Here is a 26,731-nt window from a genome sequence, read left to right as displayed (position 1 = left end):
TGTAATTTAGCCATTGATCCGATCCGATGGCACTTATGTAACCGCACAGCAACCGTAACTTCCTGTTACTAAAGAGCCAAGAGAATAAAATATGAAAATAAGCTTAAATAGTAAACAAAATATGATATAAAAATTACAGGACAGTAATCAAAAGCCTATAATTTAGCAAAAATGCAGTAGTAAACGGACAAGTATTGTGTGGGACGTTAATGTGGTACGTTTTAATTGTGCGACAGCGATGACATAAGTGACATAGTGTCCGATTTTCCTGTTGAGTTCACCATATAGTCCACTACATTTATTTCCCTATTTAGGGAGTAAGGAATGAGTGAGGGATTTCGGACACAACCATATCCTCACCTACTGGCGCAGCCATTGTTTTACTAGCGCAAAGCATGCTGGGTTGGTGACGTAAATTCGTTGCTTTGGGCCCTGAGCCGAGCCGCTTTTGCTGTTTATTCGCTGGCTTTCAGGAGTGAGAAAACCACAATTAGCCGACCTAAGCTGATGAAAGAGCTCACAGGTGCTGCCGGTTATAGACGGAGACTAAAGCCAAATGTGCCTACAATTTATTTTTCTTTTTTTTTTTTCACATAAACAGACAAAATGCCCTCGGGGAAACTAGTGAAACGCCATCGGCAGGAGACGCTAAATCCAGTAGCTTCTGATGGCGAACCATCGGGCACGGCTGATGACAGAAAGTGGAGCTCCTTACAACAAACGCACACCAGCGACTTTGGCCGACTCTTGCCTCTTTGAGTCTTTATTCGTCTTCATTTTGAAGTTGATTTTAACTTGTGTCTTCAGTGTTCTCCTCCTCGCTTACGTCTCTATCAAGTTCAAATTAAAAAGGTTGCACTGATGACAGGGTTTTGCACCGTAGGATAAAATTAATTGAACCGAGCCCGATGCGACGCTGTGATGTCACTAATAAAAGTTAAAAGACAACAACACACAAAGTCAATGGTAGATTATAACGAGGCAGTAAAATGAACGCATATCACGGGGGGGGGGTACTTCTTTTTTTAGTTTAGCTTTTTCAGCTTAAACAAACAACCAAACAAACAAATAATCCCTTGAAATAAATATTTGATTTTGATTTTATAACTGAAGCTCGTTGAACTTCTGGCAGGCTCCGCTTGTTATAGAGCAGCTCATTGCTCCTTATCGGACTTTTTGGTGACGGGCCATTGCACCATTTTGGAAGAATATCGGCCAAAACCAATTGGTGCCAGATCAATCGGCGTAAACGCTTGAAGCGCCATTTTCACCCTTTATTTTTCGGTTTTGATCATAGATATCTAACAATTTTGTAACTTATAATGCAAATATGTCTTCACACCATGTTGTTTGCACTTTGCTGAGTGGTTGAGCTTTATCTCACAAATCGATTACAAATTGGTGGACTAACAAGCTGGTATGTTGGTGAGTTAATTCATTCATTTTTCCTCTGTTTGAACTGTTTAATTTCTGACTCCATATCTGTTTGCAACCTGTCGTTCTGTAGCAAGCTGTTCTCTGAGGATAAAACTGGTGGAATGACTCTCATGTATCCAGTACTGCACAGAGTTTGATTGCTAACTTATAAATTGTAATACCACCTTAAGTGTTTCCCTGTTTGACTTGAGATTAAGAGAAAGAGAATATTGAGTAATGTAACTTCTTGTGACTCGGCGAGAAGTGGACGAATTACCCGTTTTTTTTTTACTACTTGTACATTCTCTGGTGTGACTAAACTTGTATTAAGAATAAGACATTCGTGAAACAGGAAATGGGAAAAACAATGAGAGGCCTGTGCTTCTTGGTGAATATCTAACTTTGTGCTCACATGTTGGAACAGAAATCATGAACAATCTATCGGCCCTAATTTTGAGTGAGGGCAGCTGCCTTTGGGGTAATAGAACCACTGCGATAGAATCCTTTATAGAGGGGAACTAAGTTGAATCGATGTGGTTCATTGTAAATATGTAATTTGCTCAAGTTTGCCGATTCTGTTGTGTTGATTGCAATCGATTCACTTTTTTTAATTTTATTTTTGAAAGGGGCTAATCAAATCCAGGTGAGTTGAAATGGAGATGTATGGGATCCAGGGCAGGAACAACATATCATAGCAGCGGGTACATCGAAAAGACAAACCTAACACCTCTCTACTGACCAGACAAAGACTGCAAGTAAAGAAATGACAGTGGGGGGGGGGGGTGGCAGCAGGTGCTGTGGTCCCTGTCATTTAAATTGAATTGAATCGAAACTAAACGAAACGTTAGCGAGCGAGACAACACACAAATGTCTGATCAAATATCCCGGAGCATTTGCCGCCGCTTTATAAGTGAGTCTGTGTGAGAGTTTGACCTTTCTGCTAACCTGTATGCCGCTCCGTACTATTGTCGTATCAACGCAATAAGGAGCCTCGTCTGCTACTCTCAGCGTGTTGTAAAGAAAACACGGCGATGTCCACAACATAATTTCTGCATCACCTGCTGCCTCCTGCGCTCTCGACGACTGTCTCTCACTCCCTCACACTTCCAGCTGGGAACGCGCATCGCCAGCAGAAAGTCTCCGGCTGTGACTGTGGGACAAGACTGGATCAAATTATCCGCACATTCTCCCGAACATCTCTGGTGTTCCCATGTGAAAACGGCTATACAGTATTGGGATACTGTGTTCGGTTGCTGTGGCAACATGCTTCCCTTAAAACTAAGAGATAGCCAAATACATTGTGACCCCGGTTTGACCTGCTGTCATTTACCGCATGTTTCCTCTCCCTCCCACTCGCTCTGTTCTAGATGACAAATATCACATTCTGGAGTAAAAATGTGAGCTCCTTCATTCCCACAGCTGAAAACTGATCTGTGGTTGGGAGACAGAAGCTATGAAATATTTACAGGCACTCTGTCACCTTAAAACCAGCAGGGTTGCCAACTGCTGTGATCCCAGTTGGCAAACTGTTGCCTTGTTTTGAGTAAATGCTCAGAGCGTAGCTCACGAACGAAGATAAGATGATGCTAAATTGGACATCATGTTTCCTTTTGATTAGATTTCTTCTGACATCCTACGTCTGTATTCATCGAACATTCATCCTTGCCCCTTTTAACATTCATAAAAGCACAGATGTCTTTGGGTAGCCTTCACCTGGGCAGGTGACGATCGCCTCTGCTTTGTTTCAGATCCACTTTCTGCCCTCGCAGTCTCCAGACTGGACCCCTAACCAGCATTTGAGCTCAGTTCAGATCAGACGCTTGTAGCAGGCGCCAGCTTGTCGCCTTTCACACTCTGTCTTGGTTCCAGTCGCACTCAAGGACAGTGCGCTCCTGTAATTGATGTTGTGTAACTGGACTCCAGTATGAGAGGAGTCGACGACACAGATGTATAGGCGTAGAGTACATTTTGAGTGTTTTTGCTCCTTATGTGATTTGTAATGGAGTAACTGACCTACTCTAAACCTTTGTGTTACATCTGTGTGTCTGAATACAACCCATGTTCATCCCCTTTTTTATAGAAAAAGAAAACGACAACAAAAACACAGATATGGCACAAGAAAAGATGTTTTTCTGTCTTGGAAATGGTGCCATTAAATTCTATTGTCTTCTCTGAACATGATCGTATACTATTTACATCTTTGACTAGCTTTTGTCTCATCTCTAGACTAATCAAATCAATGTCTACTGTAAAAATCCCCCCCCCACCTCCCAAAAGGCTTATTTACTTTCGCTAGAAGATTTAAGTCAGTTCATTTTTCGTGTGACGCGACTTAAAGCCGAGCGCTCCTCCTCGCTGTCTGAAAATCACAGGATTAGCGACGTGGAAAGGTGTGCACTAATCCCCTTCCTCCTCACCGCCTGTTTATATTCTCTGTTTGTCAAAAACACTGATTAAACTGTTGATCTGGGTCAATATCCGCAAGTACAAGTGGATAAAGCTACCTGAAACAGCAACTTGGTGTTTCGCTGGGATCAGATATCTGTTTGCTGAGGATTTCCTTATAACGCAAGGCTTTTTTTGTTGTTGTTGTTCCAGGTTTTGAGAGAGGGAAGGAGGACCTTTTGCCTCTGCCTTTGAAAGAGGACTCTAATTCCATCTCCAAGAGCAAGGTGAGAAATACGTGATGCGCTGGAATGACTGGAAAAGAATGACTGGGTGCTTTCCTGTTGAAATGAGACCGACCCCTATTAAAATAAACTGCACGTCTTCTTTCCTCTTTTTTCCTCCTCTTGCCTCAGGCGTGAGATAGCCCACATTGAGATGACTCACACATCAAATACACTGTGCCACATCAAACATTTATCAAGTGGAATCCAAACCCCTCCCTTCTTTCAAATGCTCTAGGTGTGGGAGGAGGCGCGTCATGTTTATCTGTCAAGGTCTGCGCTGAATATGTGGAAGTCTGAGCCACAGCGAAGATGTTTTCAACAGACGGAAAATCCTTTTTAAATTTGAGTTAAAATGCACACATCAGTTGATTTAAATTACTGGTTAGAATTAGAATTGAGCCGATCTCACACACGTCTTTATAATTTCACTCTTACAGTCTTGTGTGGGGAAGTGCAAAGACCTTTTTATGCTAACTGAGTGAAGTTGGGGCTACTGGTGAGTCAGAACTTCAATGACGTTGCAGCTATTTAGCAAAAAATGCTTTTTCACTAGATTTTCTTGTTGTATCACCCACGTTAATGCAGGCGTTGTTGCGACACTCGCTCACTAATGGAAGGTGGGTAATGAAAGCAGTTTGAAGGAAAAATCTTTTAAAGAAAATAATCAAATTACAAAAATGTAGCCCAACGTGACAAAAGGAACGCAAAAAAACTGCAAATTCATGGGGGCTACACAAGAGAAATAAGTATAACCAGAGAAAAGACTTGAGTTATTCAGCAGCTAACAGGCTGATGTACAACAGGAAGAAATCAGCAATTCGAAGCTTTATTGAACGAAGCTACTCTACTCAAACCAAAACCATGCAGCAGCTGAGGTAGCATCCATAACGGTAAGACGATGCATCAGTAACTTTGACCTTGACATTCAAATGCATCAGCTGCTGCACATCAATTCTTTCCGTTTAGTTTTATTGGCTTTCTTCCCACAAACTTGATCAAACTCATGTGATCAGGAAAACCGTCTGATTGGCCAACAAGCTGCGAACGCAGTCTGCGATTGGTAAAAAGACTCGACACAGTGCACCGTAGGTGAATTACACAAAACAAAGCAGTTTTCAGTGCACAAAAATACGTTTTTTACTTGCCCTGTTCGGATAACTGGGTGAATCTTTCCACTTGGCCAAACACAGACTTTAGTTGCCCACGACGACATGGTCAACTGTTAAAATCAAGCACTGGTAACGGTCTCCAGGTGTGTGTGTGTGTGTGTGTGAAGGAAAGTACAGAAGTACACAAGTACGGACTGAGTACACACAACCAGGGAGAAATCAAACGAGTGCCTCGGCTCGTGTCTACCAATAGATAAACACAGTTCAGTATCATACAGTAGCCCTCATCAAGTGATCTTAACGAGACACGATGGAAACCCTCTCGCGTAAACTCAAAGCTGCGCTGACTGAAGGCCCCTTCACGCTGTATGATTTTATCCGTGTGAGAGGCACCTTATGAACTTGGCTATAATGACATGTTTGATGTACGATGACCTTTTTGCTGAATCCCAGTGGGCTGTAATTGTGATGAGCAACACAGACTCCAAGCAGATCACATCAGCGTTAAGCAGGTTTCTATGAGCCAGCAGACTGAAAAATGACCGCACTGTTTACTGTGTGTGTATATACTGTATGTTCCCTGGTTTTTAGTTTCAATTACAGCGTTATTTGTTTTGCGTCAAAGTATGAGCCACATCTACATCCTACACACAAGACTTCTGCTGCTACAACTCAGCCAGATTGGCTTTCATTCAGTTCCGCTCACTTGGATTCCATGTGCAGGATGAGCATCCCAAATATCTGGCACTGTCAGGTGTTTGTCCCCCAGTATCTCTGTATGCAAGACTGTTACACCAGCGGCCTTTGAACCTCTCCCGCTGTTTGATGTAGGACCACACAATCAAAAATATCACCACGACTCTTTTACAGTGGTCGTCTTTTAACTGGGACAGTTAAGGATCGGTGTATGCGGGTCTTTATGGACTGGCTGCGCTTTTATAGCAGCAGCAGGTGAGTTGTTGCTTGGTTTCAGCACCAATCAGATTGATCGCATATCCAATGAGGCACGCTGGTAGGCGGGACATAGGAGCAGCAGGGGTAAGGTGTGAAACAAGAGCAGGAATTAGGATTAGGGCCTGCATATGCTGATTTGCATACAGGAAAAAAATCAATGATTTGATGCTTTGTTGTCAACATTTAGTTTTCTCATGTTGATGAGATGTCTTCAGAAGTGAATCTGTTGTAATTTTCTGCTCTTTCATTTTTGTCCTTGTGTGTGTTCACAGTCTGAGACAAAGCTGTACAATGGCTCAGACAAGGATGTGTCGGCTTCTGGAGGAAAGCTCACCAAGAAGGAGTCCCTCAAGGTAAGTTAGCTCAAAGAAGCTTAAGTCTTGCATATCCGGACGCTAATTCTCAGCGCAGGCATCATGAGTCTTAAAAATACACTTTCGTGCAGGGTGTTCTGTGTAGCTTCGTCACCGATGCCTGTAAAATATTCTCGTTTTTTAAATGTATATTCTCACTTTAAGTCATTTTTATAAAATAACAGCACCAAAATGAACAAAATAAACAGGATATAGTACGCTTTAAAGGGTCAATAAAAGGTTAATGAACCTCGCTCAACAGTCAGTTCGGACAGTTATTTTGGTACCAAATGGAATTCAGAGAGAAACTGAGTGTGGGAAAGTGAACATTCACCGTTGTGCAGATTGGTCTTTGCATTATTCACCCCCCTGTGCTCTCTGCAGGTGCAGAAGAAGAACTACAGGGAAGAAAAGAAGAGGGCAACCAAGGAGCTGCTCAGCACCATCACGGATCCTTCAGTCATCGTTATGGCTGATTGGCTAAAGGTGGGGCGCCCGCGTGCAATATATTCCCCTCTGCTACAAACCCAGATGCCAGAAACATTGTCATGCTGTTTACAATGTAAACGGGATACAATGATTAGCAGTTATCATCAGAAAAAAACCCAGAAGAAATGTCAAATGTCAAAAGTGAGTCATTTTTTACGATTTCAGCTGAATAAGTAAACAGTACTAAAAAGAAATCAGCTGGGGGGCCATTTTGCAAGTAATTAGGTTAATTTTCAACATTTCAGTAACATTATATGGTATTAAAAAGAGCACCTCACAGAGGCAGAGTCTCTGAAAACTACAGGTGGACAGAGGTTCAGCAATCTGCAAAAAACGCACCTCTAAACTGGAGAAGATTCAGAATAATGTTTGTCGGTGTGTCATTGTAAACACGCTGAATGTTCTGTCATCTTCAGTAGATCATGTCAAAAGATTCTGAGAATCTGGAGGCCTCTTTTGGTACAGGAGAGACATGGCTGAACATCAATATTATCAATGTATCCTCAGACCACGCACACTCTCACTCACTCAGGGTCAATTTAGGGTCACCAATTAACCTAACGTGCATTTTTTTTGGACAGTGGGAGGAAGCCAAACCATCAAATTCAAGAGGAGCTAATATTTTTTTCATGACATAGTGTTTTGTTAAGGCTTCGGATTGAGCTGACCTTTCTCTGTAAACTTGTCTGCAGATCCGTGGCACTCTAAAGAGCTGGACCAAGCTGTGGTGCGTGCTGAAACCAGGCGTCCTTCTCATCTATAAAACTCACAAAAACGGACAATGGGTGGGAACGGTGCTGCTCAACGCCTGCGAGCTGATCGAGAGACCTTCCAAGAAGGACGGCTTCTGCTTCAAGCTCTTTCACCCACTGGAGCAGTCCATCTGGGCTGTCAAGGTCAGCAGATACTGGACATCTAAATGTATATATCTAAGAACAAGGAAGCGTCAGGAACTTTTACGAATTAAAGGACAGTTTTCAGGCAGCGTGTTCTCCCTTCGCTAACCAGTTAGCACAAAGATTTACAAATAATGCTTGCTCTTTAATAGAAAAGTCATGGAAATAGAAACTTGCTGTTAAGTTATTATCCCATTATATCTTATATGTGTACAGGATGCAAAGCAGAAAAAAGGATTGTATTAAGCCACAGTGTGTTATGTTGGTATTTTGTTATATGTAGACAGAGTCAGGCTATGTGTCCGCCCTCCCCAAGCTAACCCAGCCACCTTTTGGCTGTAGTTCTAAATTCAGCAAATTTCCTTTAAATCTGCTATACGTGACTGTATGTTGCTATCAAATGTGATCTGATCGTTTATTTTTCAAAACACTATGGGGTTTGATAAGTGTGGATGAAGCAAAACAAAAGGAATTGTAATTCGAGAGAAAACCATTGTACGTTCAAAACGAGTTCCCTTTGTTTCCTGCAGTGCAGATGGGGAACCAGATGTTGATATTAACTGTATGGTTTCCAGCGCATCTTACTTTAATGCAGGACAGACAAAGGAAATTATTCATTCTGGCAGCCGTTTTCACATTTGGCAGCTCGCACGTTCTATTTGTTCCTGTTCTTTCAGCTCTGTTTAATTGTCCTCTCTAGCTGTCATTCAGTATTCATCGCTGACCTCGCAAGTGTTGTTGAGTTTGTTTATTTTATGAGGGAAGGATCTGGGTTTTAAAGGAGAGCGCTTCATTTCATCCTCTTCAGTACCAAAAAAAGCTCTTTCTGCATCTATCCCCTTCTCATAATCACGGCATCTCTTATTTGGATAATGACGTACGTGGGTATCTACATTTTTTTATTTTTCTAAAACACCTGATTGAGATTATTAATGTCATTAGTAGCCAAAAGAAGAAATATGAATATGATGCTGTACTAAAAAACATCTGGAAACAGTCTCAAAGTAAAGAGATGACACAGAGATCTCGGGACGGACACAAAACATCCACGTCACACTTTAACACTGTAATAGCTTTTTAACATGTAGTTCCTCTCTCTGTCTCTTCCTCTCATCAGGGTCCAAAAGGAGAAGCAGTGGGCTCCATCACACAGCCATTACCCAGCAGCCACCTCATCTTCCGTGCTGCCTCTGAGTCTGATGGTAAGAGACAGGCTGTCATTTACAGCTATTTCTCTGACTTGTCAGGGGCATTTTAACTGTGACCGTTAGAGATACACTAATGAATTGGCACAAAACTGTGTTCTCCAAAGCCACGGTTCAGCTCACCCTTTCAACTGCCTTTTGTGGAACATAGAAATGTTATAAAGGTTTCTCCAAGTATTCACTGTAGCTGACTCGCAATAGTCCAGCTGATACAATGTTTAACTGAAATAAGACTAAAGGATTTATTTTGATAAGACAACAAAGTTCCGCCTCTGTAGCACACTGCTCATCTCCACTTTAGGCACTAGCAACTCAGAGTTGTCATAGCTGCAATTAGCATAACACACCAGAAGCACCACCCAAATTGTTAACGATCTAATGTGCGCCATTGGGTGTTGCCTCAATGCTTGTTACACTGTGCTCATCACTTGGGAGGACAGAACTTTGCTCTTTATTACCTATCCACAACAAACTACCGTGCATGCACGAGGCAGAGATGAGGAAAAAGGCGAAGACTTTAAAAGACAAATGAAAAGATGACACAAAGATGACCGTTCAGCGTTGCACAGTGACTGTTCCCAGCAGCCAAAAGCCGCCTCCTCTGTCTCTGGCCATGGTGCTGAAACATCCAAGTCACTCTCCGCTCCTCTGAGTCTCTCTCCATGGTGCTCAAACTGTAAAGCAAGGCCAAGGGTCGGATTTACCAACCTGTGAAAATGCAGAAGATTACGTCCCAGCTACAGACGTGACTGCGTGTCCTTTAAAACAAGATGAACACAAATAACATGAAAAACAAAATTAAACGAGTTGCAAAATGTCCCGAAGCAGCTGGTCCCGCATGATTCCGGATCGTCTTTGAGTTCCTCCAGTTAATTAAGTTTAACTTGGCTTGAACATCGGCATGTTCTGATAATGTCCTCTGGCATGTAAAATAGGTTTACAAGAGTATGTAATCTCTTCCTTCACACACACACACACACACACACACACACTCTCTCCTTTCGCTGGTGTTGCACACTCGCTGTGTGTTCTCATTGCAAGAACAATCACAACCATGTCAAGCCCAAAATGTCTAACATCGTCCTTGTGTTTTTTTAACCTAGAAACCTTTGGTGCCTAAAATAATAGAGAAATCAGTGTTGAATTAAGATAACAAAGCTTCGTCAGTCTCTCTGCCCCTAAATTACCAATTTTTTTAGCTACTGTACAGTTTTTGCTTTCCAATGTTGTATTTCTTTGTCAGCTATTTTATTTGTTACCTAGCAAAACTCTGCCTAACTATTCTTTATTTACATAGTTTATGTTCCTGTTACAGAATAGCTACTCCCATGTTAAGATATAAATGTCAGAATGGTTAGACTTCTGCACTTTGTTACTGTTGATATTTGGAAGAGTATGATTTTAAAAAAGCTGTTCATCAATTCTCCCTCTCAGGTCGATGCTGGATGGACGCCTTAGAGCTGGCCCTGAAGTGCTCCAGCCTGCTGAAGAGGACCATGATCCGCGAGGGGAAGGAGGACATGAGCACAGTATCCACTGGTGGAGAGCACTCCATTAATTTCTACAGCCTCCTCAGAGCGCACAACATCCACGGTTTCCAGTGAGTGGCGGAACTAAACCTGCGCTGCCACAACACCCCCCACCTTAAGGGCTTTTTTGAACAACCTCTCCTTCTTCAAGTGTTACATAATTAGTTTTAGTAAATGTCTTGTGCTCTTCCGCCCGCCCCTTCTTCCTCAGGTTCAACGACAGTGACCATTTGAAAGACCCGGACCTGTACTCTGACAAATCAGACCGGGAAGGAGAACAGGACCACGAGGAGTCGGACCCGGAAGGCCTGGAAAAGAGCGAGGAGAGCGACAGCGATACGTCAGAGCGCCAGGATGACTCGTACGTCGACCTGGACCCAAATGAACATCTGCGTGAAACCCCATACCTTGAGCAATCCCATGAGGAGTTGGGGGAGGTATGAAACAAAAGAGCTCACTCAAAGTTAACCATAACACTTGAATCTGGATTATATTATCCACTCGGTAAAGCACAGTAGATGAGATAAGATTAGGACATGATCTTATGGGATTTCTAGCAGCCATTCTCATCTTTAGCTTGAAGGCAATCATCTTCAAAAGGCTAGTTTTTGATGAGGTTTCTTGCCAAATGAGTTTGAATTAGCAAGTTCTTCTGCTGGGGCTATTGATGCTGTAACAGTCTTTGATCATGGTCTGCGTGGGTGTGTCTCAGAGCGTGGTGATAATATGACAAGCATGAAAGCGCTAACATGCATACTGATGAAATATGAGTCTATCATTATACTAATGAAACACCTCAGGAGGGAGTTGGCAGTCACGGACAGTTTTTCTGTCAATGTATGCGCATGGAAGTAGTTAAGTAGTGATGAGAAGGGTTTGTACTACTAATGAGAACAGGTTACATGCAGCAAAAAATCCTTCACTTCTATTGTTTCACAACTGTGTCTTCAGGCCGGTGAGGCTGCTCAGACAGAAACGGTATCAGAGGAGAATAAGTCTTTGATCTGGACCCTGCTGAAGCAGGTTCGTCCTGGCATGGACCTGTCCAAGGTGGTACTGCCCACTTTCATCCTGGAGCCAAGGTCCTTCCTGGACAAACTGTCTGACTACTACTACCATGCAGACTTCCTGTCAGAGTAAGAGCTTCAGATTAGCTTGCAGTATCTTGATTAAAGGAACAGTTTGGCATTTTTTGAAAGATGTTTATTGCATATTTAAAAAAAACAAGAAAAGAAAAAGCTAATTTCCTAAATACTGAGATCAACATTTAGATTTTTGCCTCTCTCTTGGAAAAAGGTTCCAAAGTATCAGATTAAATAAGCATTTATTAGATGCTGTTTTTGTCACTTATTGACTTGTTTATGGTTGACTTTAACTGACCAGCCAATAGACAATGACCTTGGTGCACGTGCAGGTTTCCTGTAAGCAAAGAGGAGCGTCAGACTCATTTGAGTTTTCCTTTCAGAGCTGCCGTGGAAGAGAACGCCTACAACCGGATGAAGAAAGTGGTGAAATGGTACGTCTCTGGATTTTACAAAAAGCCAAAGGTCAGTTCAGCCCTCTCCGTGTTGAGTTGTTTGTTTGTTCGTTTCTGTGTTCAACAAATTGTACTGAAATTATGTTTTATGGTGGTTAACCCCTGGTTTTCTAACCCCTGCTGCCACAGGGGTTGAAGAAGCCTTACAACCCCATAATCGGAGAGACTTTCCGCTGCATGTGGCTCCATGAGAGGACCAACAGCAAGACCTTCTATATCGCCGAGCAGGTAATGGTGACACGGCTGCTACGAGGCGTCTGATTTGCCAAGCTCTTGTTGCACCTTTAACACATAGCTAATGTAAATAATGTCACTTTTTATGTGTCTTTATAAAGAATATGTACTCACTAATGCTGTCAGGGTGAATTTGTGGCTGACAGTTGTTGTTTGGCTGACTCACTTCTCTCTTCAGGTTTCCCACCATCCGCCAGTGTCAGCCTTCTATGTCAGCAACAGGAAAGATGGATTCTGCCTTAGTGGCAGCATCCTGGCCAAGTCCAAGTTCTATGGTACAGACACACGACCTGTCATTCATCTTTGCTGCTTTTAGCTCCTCTGTCCACTGACTGCGGATGACTGTTCACTTTGTTTTAGGAAACTCCCTGTCGGCCATATTAGACGGAGAGGCTCGCCTCACTTTCCTTAACCGAGGGGAGGACTATGTCATGAACATGCCCTACGCGCACTGTAAAGGTCAGAGTGCATCCCTTTCTTACTCCCAGCAAGCATCGCAATGAATTCACGCCGTTGTGTTGCCGTAAACTCTGCGGAACGTTAAGGGTTAGTGTGTCAAACTCAGAATGCTCGTAGGAAACGGTATGCGGAAGTTTAGACCTGTTTATGTCATTTTAAGCAAATGTTGGAGTTTCTCAGTTATCTGTGCTCATTGAGTTAAGATGGGATTTTTTTTCCAATAACATCCTGTAGGCATACTGTATGGAACCATGACCCTGGAGCTGGGTGGTCAGATCACTATTGCATGCGAGAAAACAGGCTACAGTGCTCAGCTGGAGTTCAAACTGAAGGTATGACTGTGTTTTCTACTAGTAAGAGTAGGAAAATAGCGTTAGTCCTTCCTTAATGGGGTAATACCTTCTTAAATACTTGTTTCTCACGTGACTTCTTTGAATCTCTCACTTCTCCCACGCCATCAACATCTCCACCATTCTGCTGCTTTATCCTCCTGGAAAAACACCCCACCCCCCCACCACCCTGACTCACACCATCATCAACTACATTATCATCTCATGAATTAGCGACAGGTATGCGGAGGATAAAAACAAAACGGGCGAATCAGACGCCGTTAAGCAAATGTTTCAATGTTTGCGAATTAGAACAATTTGTGTTCTGTGTACCCGATGGCAACAGTAACCAAGCTGGAGGGAGGATTTATTGCTTTGAGCTTTAAAGCACAAGAAAGATTCAGTTCCATCTGGATGCATCTGTTGAAAATGGGATGCATCTAAGACAGGCATCTGAGTCGCTTGCATCCTCAAATGACCACATAATCATGTTACCACAACTACGTCTCCATTGAGATATTCTGTCAAATCTGAAAAGTCTGATCTCTTTTTATTCAGTGTTTTCAAATCTCAGACGGACATCTTCAATGTAAAAAAAAAAAAACAGGTTATTAGCTGGGCTGGCTGTGATCCTTCAGGCTTTTGTCTGGATGAAAACATTAGCTGTCCTGCCAACAGCCTTTGGGAGGCAGATTTGACACAGCACGTGCGATTTATCTAGTTTCTGCTTTACTTTATAAAATTCTAAATGAGCCCTGATGTCTGCTTTCAAGAAGCCTTTTAATCACTGACTGCCACCTGGCATCCTCCGCTATATCACAGTAACACTGGAGCTACATTAACATAGCTGCTGCTTCTTCTTCTTCTTCTTCTTTTGTGTTTGATCATGTGCTCTATCTGGATCAATGAAGAACCACCCATGTTCGCATCAGAATGCATCTCAGATTCCAACACTTCCACACCTCTACTTAGCTTGCTTTCTTTTGTTGTCTGATTTGGTACCGAAACCGTCCCATCGTAATGAGCTACAGTTTAATCCTTTTTTTGATACTTGTCATATTGTATTATTTTTGTTTTTTAAGTCATCTTTTACTGCCAGTGAAACCACTGGAAATGGAGTCAGACGCTTCATTTTAACATAGTGCTGACACAAAAAATGCAGATAAAACAGGAACTTTTCTTCCACTGTAAATGCAGCCAGTAAATTTTTATGTGCATATATCTCTCCCTCCCTTTCCCTCCTTAAATCTCTCGCCCCTTTTCCTCTTCCCCTTCCTTGCCCCTTCTCTGTCCCCCATCTCCCCACCTCCTTCTCCCTTTTGCTTGTGTCCGTCTTCCTGCGTCTCTCTCTCTCTATCTCTCCGTCAGCCATTCCTGGGCAGCAGCGACTGTGTCAATCAGGTCTGTGGAAAGATCAAGCTGGGAAAAGAGGTGTTAGCCACCTTAGAGGGACACTGGGTAAGACACGTTCTCCTTGCAATGTTGTGGTCACTGCAAGAATTTATAGTAAAGAGAGCTTCTTCCCTCACAGGACAGCGAGATTTTCATCAACGACAAGAAGACTGGGATGGTGGACACTTTCTGGAACCCCACGCCGGACCTGAGACAGAACAGGCTGACCCGCTACACTGTCCCACCAGAGGAGCAGGGGGAGTTTGAGTCAGAAAGGTGCGCTTTTACAAGCCGCATGTGGAGTTTCTACTCCTCCCATACAGCGTCTCTCCCTCTGTTGAGGATATAAATGCCCTTTGTTCCACTCGAACCAGGCTGTGGCAGCACGTGACGCGGGCCATCAACAGCAAGGACCAGACCGAGGCCACCAACGAGAAGTTCATACTGGAGGAAGTTCAGAGGAAGTCGGCCCGCGAGCGCAAAGCCAAATGCGAGGAGTGGGTCCCTTGCCTGTTCGAGCAGGACCCTGTCACTGGAGAGTGGCATTACAGATATGCTGAGTGAGTGGCTTGTCAGCTGTTGCAGTTAGAGGTCAGATGGGTACATTGAACTAAGGGTGCTACTTGACATCCCCTCCATTAGACAGATAAAAGCATGTGAAAACTGTCACATTTTTGTCAGTTTTTTTATCCAACACCTCTGAGAGTATGCAAACCACAGTCTGTTACAGCATACTGACCTGTAATTGCTTTAGTTTTATCACTATATACCAGATCCATTAACATTTTTGGTGAATGTCTGCTGAAGCAGACAAAACAATGTTGTCGTTACTCTTAACGTTGCTTCAAATGACTGCAGACGTGCACCGAAAAATGTAGAAACTCAAACTGACTGCACCCCGTTCTCTTTTTGTATGATATAGAAACTTAAAGTAAGTACATCCTACAGCAAACAGAATGGGATTAGAGTGCACAGGTTGCCATCTAGTGGTGGCTCCCTATAACTGCAGTGGTGGTGTAAAGGCTGCTGGGTGTTTTTTAGCAGGAAAAGATCAAAGCCGCTGAGATGAATGAAACTGGTGGAGAGTTAAAGGACGGGCAGAGAAGGTGCAGATTGAAATGACTTTTGTGACTGTGGCTGATGATGCTCTCTCTAAACTCACTTTATAGATTTTACACTAAGTTTTATTAGACATTCACCCAAAGAGGCAGAGTCTGAATGTTGTATTGCCTTTTTGATTTGAATGAAATCAACCTAATAATTTATCTCCATCTCTTTCCCTACATTCCCGCCTCATCCATATTCTCTAATTTTCTCTCTGCCTCCTCAGCACAAGGCCTTGGGATCCACTCAACGACCTGATCCAGTTTGAGAAAGACGGCTGTATCCAGACCAAGGTCCGACACCGCACCCCTATGGTACGTTCTGGCAGTCTTATTAGTCTGAGTAACCAGGGGCCGCGGAGGGACAATTGCAAGTGCCAGGTAGGTTGTCCCGATCAAAACTGTGCTTTTGTTTAAAAAAAACAAACAAAAAAAAGCACCTCGCCGCCTCAGCCATCTTCCACACTGCATCTGGTGCACCGTCTCCATCGTCGCTTCTGCTCTTTGTGTTCCTCATCACTGTGATGCCGCCGCCATTGCCTGCGCTCCTCTTGTGTCATTTCTCTCCTCCTTCGTTCTCTGTCACCGACTGTTGTCTTGATATGGGATGGAAGGCCACGTAGAGCTGCATGCTGTAGAAAGTGGATAACGAGATGTTCTCCAAACAGTTATTCAAAATAAACACAAGAAACTGGACCAGACTCAGTGAATAATTCCCTTTTAATCCCTATATAGACCAGTGAGCAGTGCTGACCAACATTGGGGTCATCAGGTGGGAACCTCCTTTCATCAGTGTTTGGTCTAGCTGGACCCACAACACCTTCAGGAGGCTAGACAGTGATTACTGGCGTCCCAGAGTCACTCCCCTAATGCCAGCCATCACTGCTCCTCACACCACAACAACCACCTTTCTTCCACAACCACAAGCTACCCCAGCCTCTCACCAACCGCACACCAGTCAGAGCAGGGTGGGGATGGAAACCCTGGTCCGGGTAGGGGGTAATGAAAGTATAGGGGGTGCCAGAGGTGGAGGCAGGACGAGACACACAAGTAGATTCAGCCGACAAACTCACCTAAACAGTCATATAATCACTAAAAATGCCAGGAAAAACAAGGCCATACAGGCCAACTCATCCAAAATGGCCGTCTTAATTTAATCAATGTATGTAGCATTTTAGCACACTTATTTTGGTTCAGCAGGCCTCTACATTAACAGATTGTCCACTGCGGTCAACACCCCAGTTGCCTCAGAGTCGTAGGCCGCATCGCCCCTTAACCGCCGTTCTCACCTCCTTTTTGTTTGTTTCTATTTTATGTCGGCTAATGATCTTTTAACTTTGTTTTTTTTTTTGTTTTTTTCACTGACCTGCTGTCAGCTGTGCTGAGCAAATAAAGCCTGCTTTGGGACGGTCACTGCGATGTTTGCACTGTTCAAAGTAGCAACGTGTCAAGAGCCGCAGCCAGTAAAGTGCTGGCACCTTAAGTTCTTTCAAGCTTTGGTTTCGCTTTGCCTTGTGCACCATCAGAGACACTGGGTCCTGCATCCAGATTCATCTCTTCCATGGTGGGAAGAGTGTTTTCTGGCAGGAGAAGGTGTCACCTTACCACCCTGTTGTGTTCGTACATGACAGGTGGTCATGTACGTACATGTACATACATTTAACTGGTCTGCAGACTTACTCTGCACATGGTTCCAGGTATAGTGCAGACCCAGAGTCCCTGAGTGTAGTCTGTAATCCCGGACTCCTGATTGGCTGCTCTGCATACAGCCCTAACTTAAAGGATAGATTCAAGAGGAAGAAAATTCTTTGAAAATTCTCCACTCTACCTAAAGTCTGTTGAGACATCTTAATAGAATGAATCTTGTCTTGATTGCTTCAAAAATCCTTTGACACAGTTTGATCTTCCTGAACTTTTATCAGGCAGACTCTGAACAGCCTTTGTGATACTAAACCTGAACCTAAATCTAAATCGGAAAGAAGAAGAAGCAAAAAAGCTGTCCTTTTAAACTAAAGTCTGTGGCCCATTCAAAATTGTCCTAAAACATTAGATGTTTTAGACATCCTCAAAGTAGACCTTGCTCTTTAATTATTTGTCGGCCAGTTGTCTCACCACCGACTGAACGCACACAGTTTTCATTTCAATTTCACATTAACTGCTAATCCTGCATATTCCTACTTTCAGATTTGGAACATTGGATCATTTTCACCAAGAGTTAATGGACCAAAAGCAAACGAACGCGGTCCTTTTCCGTCTACTTTGAGGACAGAAGTCAAAACCTGATGTCTTTGATCATAGTTATTATATTTTATGTGCCAGCTCTTGGCAGGTTTGTTCATTTTGGATGCTGATTGTGTGTCATTATTGAGCGTAAATGCATGTACCAGCATGCCTCACGCAACTGTGTTTCACCAATGCCAACAACCGGGGTGGGTTGTGGGATGTCGCGTGCTCTTGTTTGATAATACCTTTTTTGCTGTGTCGTTTACTCGCTCTTACTGTCATGTTTGTTGAAACTTGAAGCGGCCGTCGGTGGCGTATCAGATGTGGTTCTCTTTGTCAGCGTGTGCTTTTGGATTAATCTGCATATTTGAATAGGTAACGGTGCCAAAGAGGAAACACAAGAGCGACAAGCCCAAGAGCCCGGAGAGCGGCTGCTCGTCACCCGAACCTGATCACCAAGACTCGTCTGGCAGCGAGCGTGAGTCACACGCAATTACTGTAACACAAAACACAAGAAAACCCAGTTTGAGGCTCGCGGGGAGGCTTAACTGCACTTCCTAGCCGTGGACATCATGGACACGTTATTGTTTTGTCTTGTTGTATCACCTCCTGGCATTTTTTAAAATTATTTTGCTGCATTGCGACCTAAAATAACCCATATATTAACAACTCTAAAGATCCCAGGGAGGTCACGTAAAGGCATTTATTAAGACTTTCAACCCCAGGTAGGTCAGGTATATAGAAATGTAAGAAAATAAAAATATCTGAAGAAAATAGGACATTTAATGATGCCTGGGCAGATTAATTTGCATTTACCTCTGACGAGAGTGGCGTATCAGTATGTCTATAGGTGAGAAAGAGACCTTCAACTCGGCGTGTTTATTTTTTATTATTATTATTTTAAGAGTTTAAAATGTGTTCATTTTCTCTGTCGCACTTCATGGATTTTGTAAGAAACACACTATAGTTGTTAATACAAAGCGTAAAGGTAAAAAAAACTTCATTTCAGATGTCAAGTATTTGCGGCTCCCAGTGTTTTCTTTTCCGTGGAAACCGGTTCCAAATTGCTCTTTGAGTGTTAAAGGTTGCCGACCCCTGGTCAAAGGTAACACTGAAGGAGCTGCAGAGCTCCTCAGCAAAGGTCCGAGTGACTGTTCATCAAGGTGGGAAACTCCGGGCTCCTCACAGCTCAATCTGATCATGACTTGGAAAGCTGCGTGCCCTGTTTTGAAATTATTACCGATGCATCTTTATTATATATAACAATATTTCTATTTTTCATATATTCCCACCACTGAAAAAAGAACCAAAAGGAGAACACAAGTGTGCCCATTAGCAGCGTATTTGTAATAAATCAGCTCACTAGCCAATAGTAATGGACTTCTGATCAACATCCAAAGCAGCCAATCATCAGAGACTAAATGTGAAGTTCCGATTGCACAAGATTCTGTGGCACAGCGAACATCTTGATGCGTCTATTAAATTTTTTACCCCCCAGATAGCTGGACTTGCACTACTTAGCATCTTTTGCACCAAAAATCCGTTCTAATTGTTCATAAGGCAACAAAATAGGACATTTGCCAACATTTAAAAGAAAGCACGCACCTTCTTTGACATGTATATATATAGTTCTACCACACACTAGCTATATGGTTTTAATTCATCACGTCATCTTGAACTCGTACTTATAACTGTCTTGAATGTACTTTGCTGCAGGACACAAAAGCAAACACAACAGTCGGCTGAGGAAAAAAGGCGCAGACCTCAGTGAACTTCAAAGTGCCATTGAATCTATAAAGCAGACGCAGGAGGACATTAACAGGTGAGAAAGGCAGTCTGTGCCGTCGGTGTGATGTGACGCTGCGTCTTTGGGCTCTGAGCGATAACGGGCTGTGTGTGTGTGTGTGTTTGCAGGAGCATCACCGTGCTGCGGAGTCGTGCCGTGGCCCGGGTGGAGAGCAGCTCCTTCCTCCAGCAACGCGACTACGTCATCATCGTTTTCCTGATTGTCCTCCAGGTTCTGATCAACTACATCTTCAAGTAGCTGCCGCAGCCCACCGAGAGGTGGATCCCCTTCACACACAAACTCTGAAACTTAGGCACCACAGCGGAGGACTTTGACACTTGGACTCGAGGGCTCACAAATAAGTGACTGAAGCCGTGTCCTCCGGCAGTCTTCTTCTCTGTCTTTATAAACCCATAATACTAGTGTCTAGGAAAGGCAGAAGCTTCCACGTGAAAAGAGACTTTTTAAAAAGAAAAAAAAAACTTTTATTTATTTGTCACCAGCCCATTCCAAATCTCTGAGAGAGATCCACAGATTTCAAGACGGAGAGGAGCAGCGACGGTTTTTACCCGAAAGTCTCGACTGCCACTCCGGAGCTTATTGATTTGCCTTGATGTAGGAGGCAAAGATTTCAGCCATTTTTTTTTCTTTTCTTTCTTTAGCTGTTTGTTTGCTTTTGTTTTTTGCTTTCCAGTCGGAGTGACACTGCTCCGCCGACTCACATTTCACCTCAAACGACAGGGAACAAGGACCGCAGCTCAGATTGTAACACAGACACACTCAGATACCTTTCATTTTAATCCTTTTTTTAAGAAAAAAAAAAAGAAAAAAGTTTGTCCTTTGCTTAGTTCGTCCTTTGCAAATAGAGGCCCGCTCGGAAAAAGACAAAGAAAAAGAAGAAAAAACACGATCAATGGAAGAGAAAAGATAAAGTGGTCCGATCTTATGTGGCTTTTATGGGTTTTTTTGTATTATCAGATCCTCTCTGGTCGCGTGGAGGCGGAGGAGAAGGACAAACAAGTGACAGAAGAAGTAGAAGTTTTAATCTGTTCGCCACCTTTTGCATATACAAAGTCACCGTTTTAAAAAAAGAAAAAAAAATCAGATGTTTGACACGTTGTATTTTCCGTAGGAAGCATGTACAAACCAGATCGTGGTTAGCACATTAGCCCGTTGTACAGTATTTTCTATAAGGCACAAATGCACTGGAAACGTCAGATTTTTGTGTTCTGTGTTAATGCCCTCTGGACATTATTATAGCTTTTTTTTCATCTCCAGTGACCACTGCCCTATTTGTCAACAAGAAAAATGAGCTGAGATATTTGTGTCCAGCGCATAGTTGATTTTTTTTTTTTTTTAGGGGGGAGAAAAGTGGACAAAACCAGAGTGCTGTCATCTTAGACCTGAAATTTAACTTGTAGAAAATGTAACGAGTGTGTAGATTAGCTGGTTTCAGGGGTTGGTCTTCAAATGTAGAGGCAGGCACCTGACTGCCGTCGAATTCAGAGCATCGGTCGCCTTTGTTCCAGCGCATTTGAGCCTCGGATTTTCTCCAGGAAAACTAGAATAGACACTTTAGTATCCGGACTTAAGACTTCTCAAGTTTTTTTCTAACTGTCACCAACTGAACCATTCCAAACGTACGCAAGTACCAAGCCAAACTCAGCGTGTGGACTAAGTCAGTCCCGTTCACTGTGTAAATATCTAGATTTATTTATTTTTTTTGCGACCGCCATCTCAGTACCAAGGTTCGCTGTACAGACACTCGCTGTGTGCACAAACCACTCTCTTCGATCTTGGGTGTCTCTCCATCCACTGCTCTGTACGTGCACATGGACACGGGCAAAGGGGACAAAAAACCAACAGATTACATCCAAAAATGTATCCAAATGTCGTATCTTCTGGAAACGTCAGCATACTGTACATTGTAGTTCCAGTTTGTTACCTTTGTCTTTTGGCAGATGTGTTTTCCCAAGTCTCAGAAGTAGCGTTTAAAAAAAAAAGAAGAAGAAAAATCACGATAAGTCAAACTGATTGGTCCATAGACGCGTATTTCCATAAACTTAGACCTGTCTGAGCGCCGCCCACGCAGCATTAAAACCAGTTTTAACCGTGACCGCCACAACTAAACAGATAATTCATATACATTTAATTCAGCTATTTAAAAAGAATAACAATAAAATGATCCAAACCACTTCAAGAACTGTATTTGAACATTGATTTTGTATCTCTCTTCGCCTGTCATGATGTTAGCCTTGTCGACGTTTACATATCCGATTGCCTCTGCCATCATTAGACTGTTAAGCGATGAAAACTCTGTCAAACCAACACAGGTTTAAAGAAAGACTCGTAGCATCAGTGGGAGCCAGCTGTTCTCCTGGAAGTTGCCCGGCTGGCCCGAGTGCGTCTGTGCGTGTGTTTCTGTGTATCATTGCCTCAATCGCTCATCTTAAAGTGGAGAATCCAGATGTTAGAATGTGGGGAAATAAGAATATACCAGTGCCTTCTAGAGTCAGACCGGGGGTAGAGTAGATGAGGGGCTTAGCAGAGGTGAAAAAGAGTCGGGAGTCACATGGGGGGGAGGTGTGAATGTGGAGCAGACAGACAAAGCCACAGAGTCCAAGTCCTGAGGAGAAGCAAACATCAGGGACTGATCTGATGGGGGTGGGGTTTGAACCTGGACTGGGACTCCAGCTGTTTCAGTGTGGACGTGCCATATGAAGCCTTAGAAATGAGTCCGACTCCACAGGTCGCCACTCCACCCAGCTCCTGCCTCCCCTCCAGAAGTGTCGCCATAGTAACACACTCATTGGTTCCTGGATGCTGATTCCTGCCACAGGAAAAGGAGGAAGGGAGAGAGACCTTTCCTCTCCACTGTTGTCCTTGTCTCTCTCTCTCTCTCTATCTCTCTCTGTCTAACACACCAAATTTTGAGGGAAATGAACGTCTCTGCCGTCTGTTGTTGCCGTGTCTGTGAAATAATACCTTTTATTTATTCCTCTTTTGTATGTGGGTTTATGTTCGTTTTTTTTTTTGGTTTTTTTTCCAGCTCATGGTTTTAGGTCACCGTTCTCTCGTCTCGTTCGATGGTTTTTTCAAAACTGACCTGTTTTCTTTCATTCCACTCCTTGTTACTTGACATCAAACACACACAACTGTCATAAACTGGTGCACACTGTCTCTCTCACACACACACAAACAAACCCTTTTTCCTATTCAAATACCTGAATATATTTACTGTATCTCCATGGCAACTGTAACTTCCTGGAAGTTTATGGTCACATGTAACAGAATAAAAACAAATAACATGCTGGTGTCCTCTGTCTGCATTTTGTATAAAGACGCATCATCACCCAGAGCACCCATATGTAGCGTTGATCATTCTGTATTTACTGATGATATGTTACAGTTTGTATGAAAGTATGAAAACAAAAATATTCAATCAAATCATATTTATTTAAAAGTCATTTTTGGAGCAATGACAGCTCTCTCATCCACAGGGAGTGAGTTTGGAAGCATTGTCTTTATGAGAAACAATCACTCTCATCAGAGAAATGTTTCGGTTAAACAGCTTTGCGTTAATTTGCAATTACTCTGTCCTTAATGGGAAGAAATGGACCCAAACCATGCTAGCAAACCCCCACACACAGCAAATCACAGCTACCAGGTCCCCACAGGAAATACTCCTATAACTCTAGTGAAAACTGGTGAATAATTATTAGACAAACCGTAACAATTAGTAGTAAGAATTGCACGAAGTTGTGTTAAATGAAAATGTGATACTGACCCTGTAAACTTTGTTTTTTTTATTTTTAGTCTCTTAAATGAAAATGTATCATATCCAACAGTTTGCATTTCAAATAAAAAACACCAAAAGCAAATAAGTTCATAAGTACATTTTATTTATATAGCACTTTTCACAGATAAAACACAATAAAATAAAAATAGAATAAAACTCAATTTACTGTGAAACACCATTTTAATTCATTAAAATGCTTTTCTGTATAAAAATGCCTTCAGCTGCTTTTTAAAAGAGTCAATGGAGTGATGCTCAAGCGATGAACTATCAAATAGGACACCCAAATTTCAAGCATTTAATTTATCAGAAGAGCCTAGAAAGCTGACGTGTTTTCTGATGCCTAGGATCGCCTTGTCTGGAACTATTATAAAAGTTTCAGTTTTTCTCATTGTTTAACTGAAGACAGTTGTCGTTTAACCATTGCTTGATATCTTGTCAGGCAATTTTGTACAAAAGACAATTTATTACTGCTTGTGTAATGTGACTCAGCTGCCACTAGAGGGCAGTGGAGAACTGCCTTCTGTGAATGGGCTGGTTTGAGCTTTTTAAGCAAGTTACTGGTTTTGATTCACACAAAACCACCATCGATGCTACATTCGAAAACATCGCATGTCCTAAGTAATCTGGAGGTTTGAGGAGGCTTGATGTAAATGTAGATTAATAAGATCACAGCACTGAAACACAATACAGCACACAAAATGGCACTGCAAGTTATAATTTGTGTATTTCAGGCTCCAAGTTATTAAACTTCATTGTAAGGGTACACCCCGCATGGAAAGTTTCCGCACGAAACCTGAAAAAAAGAGAATTTGACAGCAAACTGTAAATAGAGTTCCTTTAGACTTAACAAAAAACAGAGATAACACGTGAAAAACATGTTTGGGTTACACCACCAGCAACTCATATGAGGTCTATGGTAGAGAAGTGAGAGTGAGCTTGAGCGTCCTGGTTTATCTTGACAGTTTGTTTCCATAGGCCTGCTATCCCCGCTGTCGGTTCCTTGGCCAAGGACACTGACAAAGGTTGATGAAGCAGAACTGTCCTTCCTGTCTGTCTCATATAACAACAAAACATTTGATATCAACCCCTACCCTGTCCCTGCTCTGCATTGTTTTTTTTATCCAAGCGCTCCCTTGCACGAAGGAAAGAGAAGAAACGAAGGACCGAAGTGAAGACTAAAGAGGATTAGGAAGTAGGAATTAAAGGTTCGATTAAGGACAAGGTGTTAGGAGAGGAAAGGAGGTAAAGAGAGGAAGTGTGGAAGACTTGCAGGTGAAGAAAGGGACTCTTGCTCGGTTTACTCAAAGTGAAACATGCAGAGACACATTCCCAGTCTTCCTCCATCAGATCATGTGGCCTTGCCTCCAGGAGATCGCAGTTAATGGTGCAATTGAGCAGACACAATCAGTTTCAGAAGGCATAGTCGTTAACTTTGAAAATAATGAGACCCGGACTCTCATCATGACCCACAAATGCTCCCTAACTTCTGGGGTTTTCGACTTCAGGGAAAGACACGAGAAGGACCAAGAAGCCGTTTAATTTTTTTTTCTACTGTACAGCCCAGTCAACATTAAAAATTTACTGTCACTCTTTCTGTTGATGCGTTTTCTGAACACTCCGAATTCTCCTTTTAGTTTTCCTTTAGCCTGAACGTCATAGTGAAATCTAACCGAAGAAAAAAAAAACAACTCTTTTAAGACTGCACAAGAGGCCACCTCTCTGTCTTGTCTGGGAGAATCTTCCAACATCACCGCAACTTGGGATGAGACGAGGATTCACACGATCACAACGAAGAGTTGCTGTCACTGCGCACTGCTGTACTCTCTTTAGTTCAGCATCAGCAAACAGCTTCCACACCTGCCTGTCCTCCAGCTGAGCTGCAGGATGAGTGAACTCCACTTTGTTCTGTCCTTGGTGTTTCCTTTCAAGGATGGGAAAAGTTTGTTGTAGATTTCCTGTTTGTTTTCTGCTTCTCTTCGATCATGTTAGTGAGCTGAGCCTGACTTCTCTGAACAGACTGCATCACACGTTTGAGGAGCTGCGACATACATGCACAGTAAACCCTCAGAACAGCTGCAGCAAATGCTCTAATCAATGTTTTCATGTGCAAATGTTGCACATCAAGTAAATTATAAGTGGCCATCCTAAGTGAGCAGTTTTATTCAGGCCTGCTCAGGAAAAAGCTCATGGCAATGCTGTAATTATAGAGCACTGTTCCGTGGATAGTCACATCTACCATTAAATGCTCTTACAGATTGAGTTAGGATGGTACTTCACTGACAGTAAAGCTTCCTTCATCTTCTTCTGTGCTGTTATTTAAGGCCCGCTTGTCTTCAGTAAGACTCAGCGTCACTCTGCCTGCAAAGCCCTGTCAGTTTTATTCTCAAGAGGCCCAACTTCTGCTCTCAGTTCTCAGTCGCATTGCTAATTTATGGAAAACACACTCAGGCCTCTCCTTCATATGTGCCTCTGTCACACTAATGCCAATAATAAAAAAAAAGCCATCACTTTGGTGTCTGTGCAGAAGTCAGAGAAAACTGCTTGCCTAAGCAGATGGTGATTTCCTTTACAGCTGTCTACCTGAGCTGATCGGCCGTGCAGCTATCTGGATTTCGCCGTGCATCTCAGATCACTGGAGTAGAAATGTCCATTGCCAGTAACTGTGCATGGTATGAACCCATCCTGGTAGATGGGTGCATTGAGAACACATAAAAAGCACCAAACGTAGTGTCACCAAACTGAAATAAATTTCTCTAAAATGAATTGCAACCCTCCTCCTCTTTTCTTCTTACTAAAGTTCTCCTGGTAGTGTTCTGTGGTCTCACTGTGGTCTGGATTTTATTACAGAGACATATTGATGTACTTAAGGAACAAGTCTTCTCACGTAAGTTACAACATAGAGCTCAGTTTAATTGAAACCACATGCAGAATGGGAAATACTGTTAAGCTCACAGAGAAATTAGACTCAAAGCGAAATGTTAGCAATTCCCAGCTAAAAATCATGAAACAATGATGGTAGAAATCATTTAAAGGAGCGATTTCCCCAAAGAATTACACTGGAAGTGGGGGCTTTCCTCTCCAAACATCGAATTCACATCAGATCCAGAGGACTGGTGGCAGACATAAGAGATCCGGGAGAAAAGCAAGTGAATGTTATTCTTTCCTTAACAGTCAAGTTTAAAAATCACAGAATAGATGAGAAAACCATCTGCTGATGCGTGTCCTGTTAAACCCCTCCTCTCTCCT

The 26,731-nt window shown here is 42.7% G+C and overlaps 1 protein-coding gene across 5 annotated transcripts in view; it reads left to right on the top strand.

Annotated features, from left to right (window-relative positions):
• The window catches only part of osbpl8 (oxysterol binding protein-like 8), a 67,250-nt gene extending 44,253 nt beyond the window's left edge, over positions 1-22,997 (top strand). For 3 of the 5 annotated variants that reach the window (XM_072377934.1, XM_072377937.1, XM_072377936.1), the window contains 20 exons: positions 4,015-4,088; positions 6,424-6,504; positions 6,889-6,990; positions 7,686-7,889; positions 9,007-9,091; positions 10,529-10,694; positions 10,835-11,060; positions 11,575-11,759; positions 12,089-12,170; positions 12,290-12,388; positions 12,573-12,669; positions 12,755-12,853; positions 13,088-13,185; positions 14,551-14,640; positions 14,714-14,850; positions 14,949-15,134; positions 15,905-16,058; positions 18,276-18,378; positions 19,617-19,722; positions 19,815-22,997. In XM_072377934.1, the coding sequence (XP_072234035.1) occupies positions 4,015-4,088; positions 6,424-6,504; positions 6,889-6,990; positions 7,686-7,889; positions 9,007-9,091; positions 10,529-10,694; positions 10,835-11,060; positions 11,575-11,759; positions 12,089-12,170; positions 12,290-12,388; positions 12,573-12,669; positions 12,755-12,853; positions 13,088-13,185; positions 14,551-14,640; positions 14,714-14,850; positions 14,949-15,134; positions 15,905-16,058; positions 18,276-18,378; positions 19,617-19,722; positions 19,815-19,944 (2,504 nt within the window). In that variant the 3' untranslated portion in view covers positions 19,945-22,997. The remainder of the gene's footprint in view (positions 1-4,014; positions 4,089-6,423; positions 6,505-6,888; positions 6,991-7,685; positions 7,890-9,006; positions 9,092-10,528; positions 10,695-10,834; positions 11,061-11,574; positions 11,760-12,088; positions 12,171-12,289; positions 12,389-12,572; positions 12,670-12,754; positions 12,854-13,087; positions 13,186-14,550; positions 14,641-14,713; positions 14,851-14,948; positions 15,135-15,904; positions 16,059-18,275; positions 18,379-19,616; positions 19,723-19,814) is intronic. The other 2 variants (XM_072377935.1, XM_072377938.1) reach the window with 1 other exon arrangement.
• The last annotated feature ends 3,734 nt before the right edge of the window (positions 22,998-26,731 follow it).

Source organism: Leuresthes tenuis, unplaced genomic scaffold, assembly GCF_036924035.1.
Source record: "Leuresthes tenuis unplaced genomic scaffold, fLeuTen1.0.hap1 SCAF_23, whole genome shotgun sequence".
In the NCBI taxonomy this organism is placed as follows: Eukaryota; Metazoa; Chordata; class Actinopteri; order Atheriniformes; family Atherinopsidae; genus Leuresthes; species Leuresthes tenuis.
The sequence above is the reverse complement of the archived record's forward strand: the minus strand, read 5'-3'. Positions and strand labels throughout refer to the sequence as shown.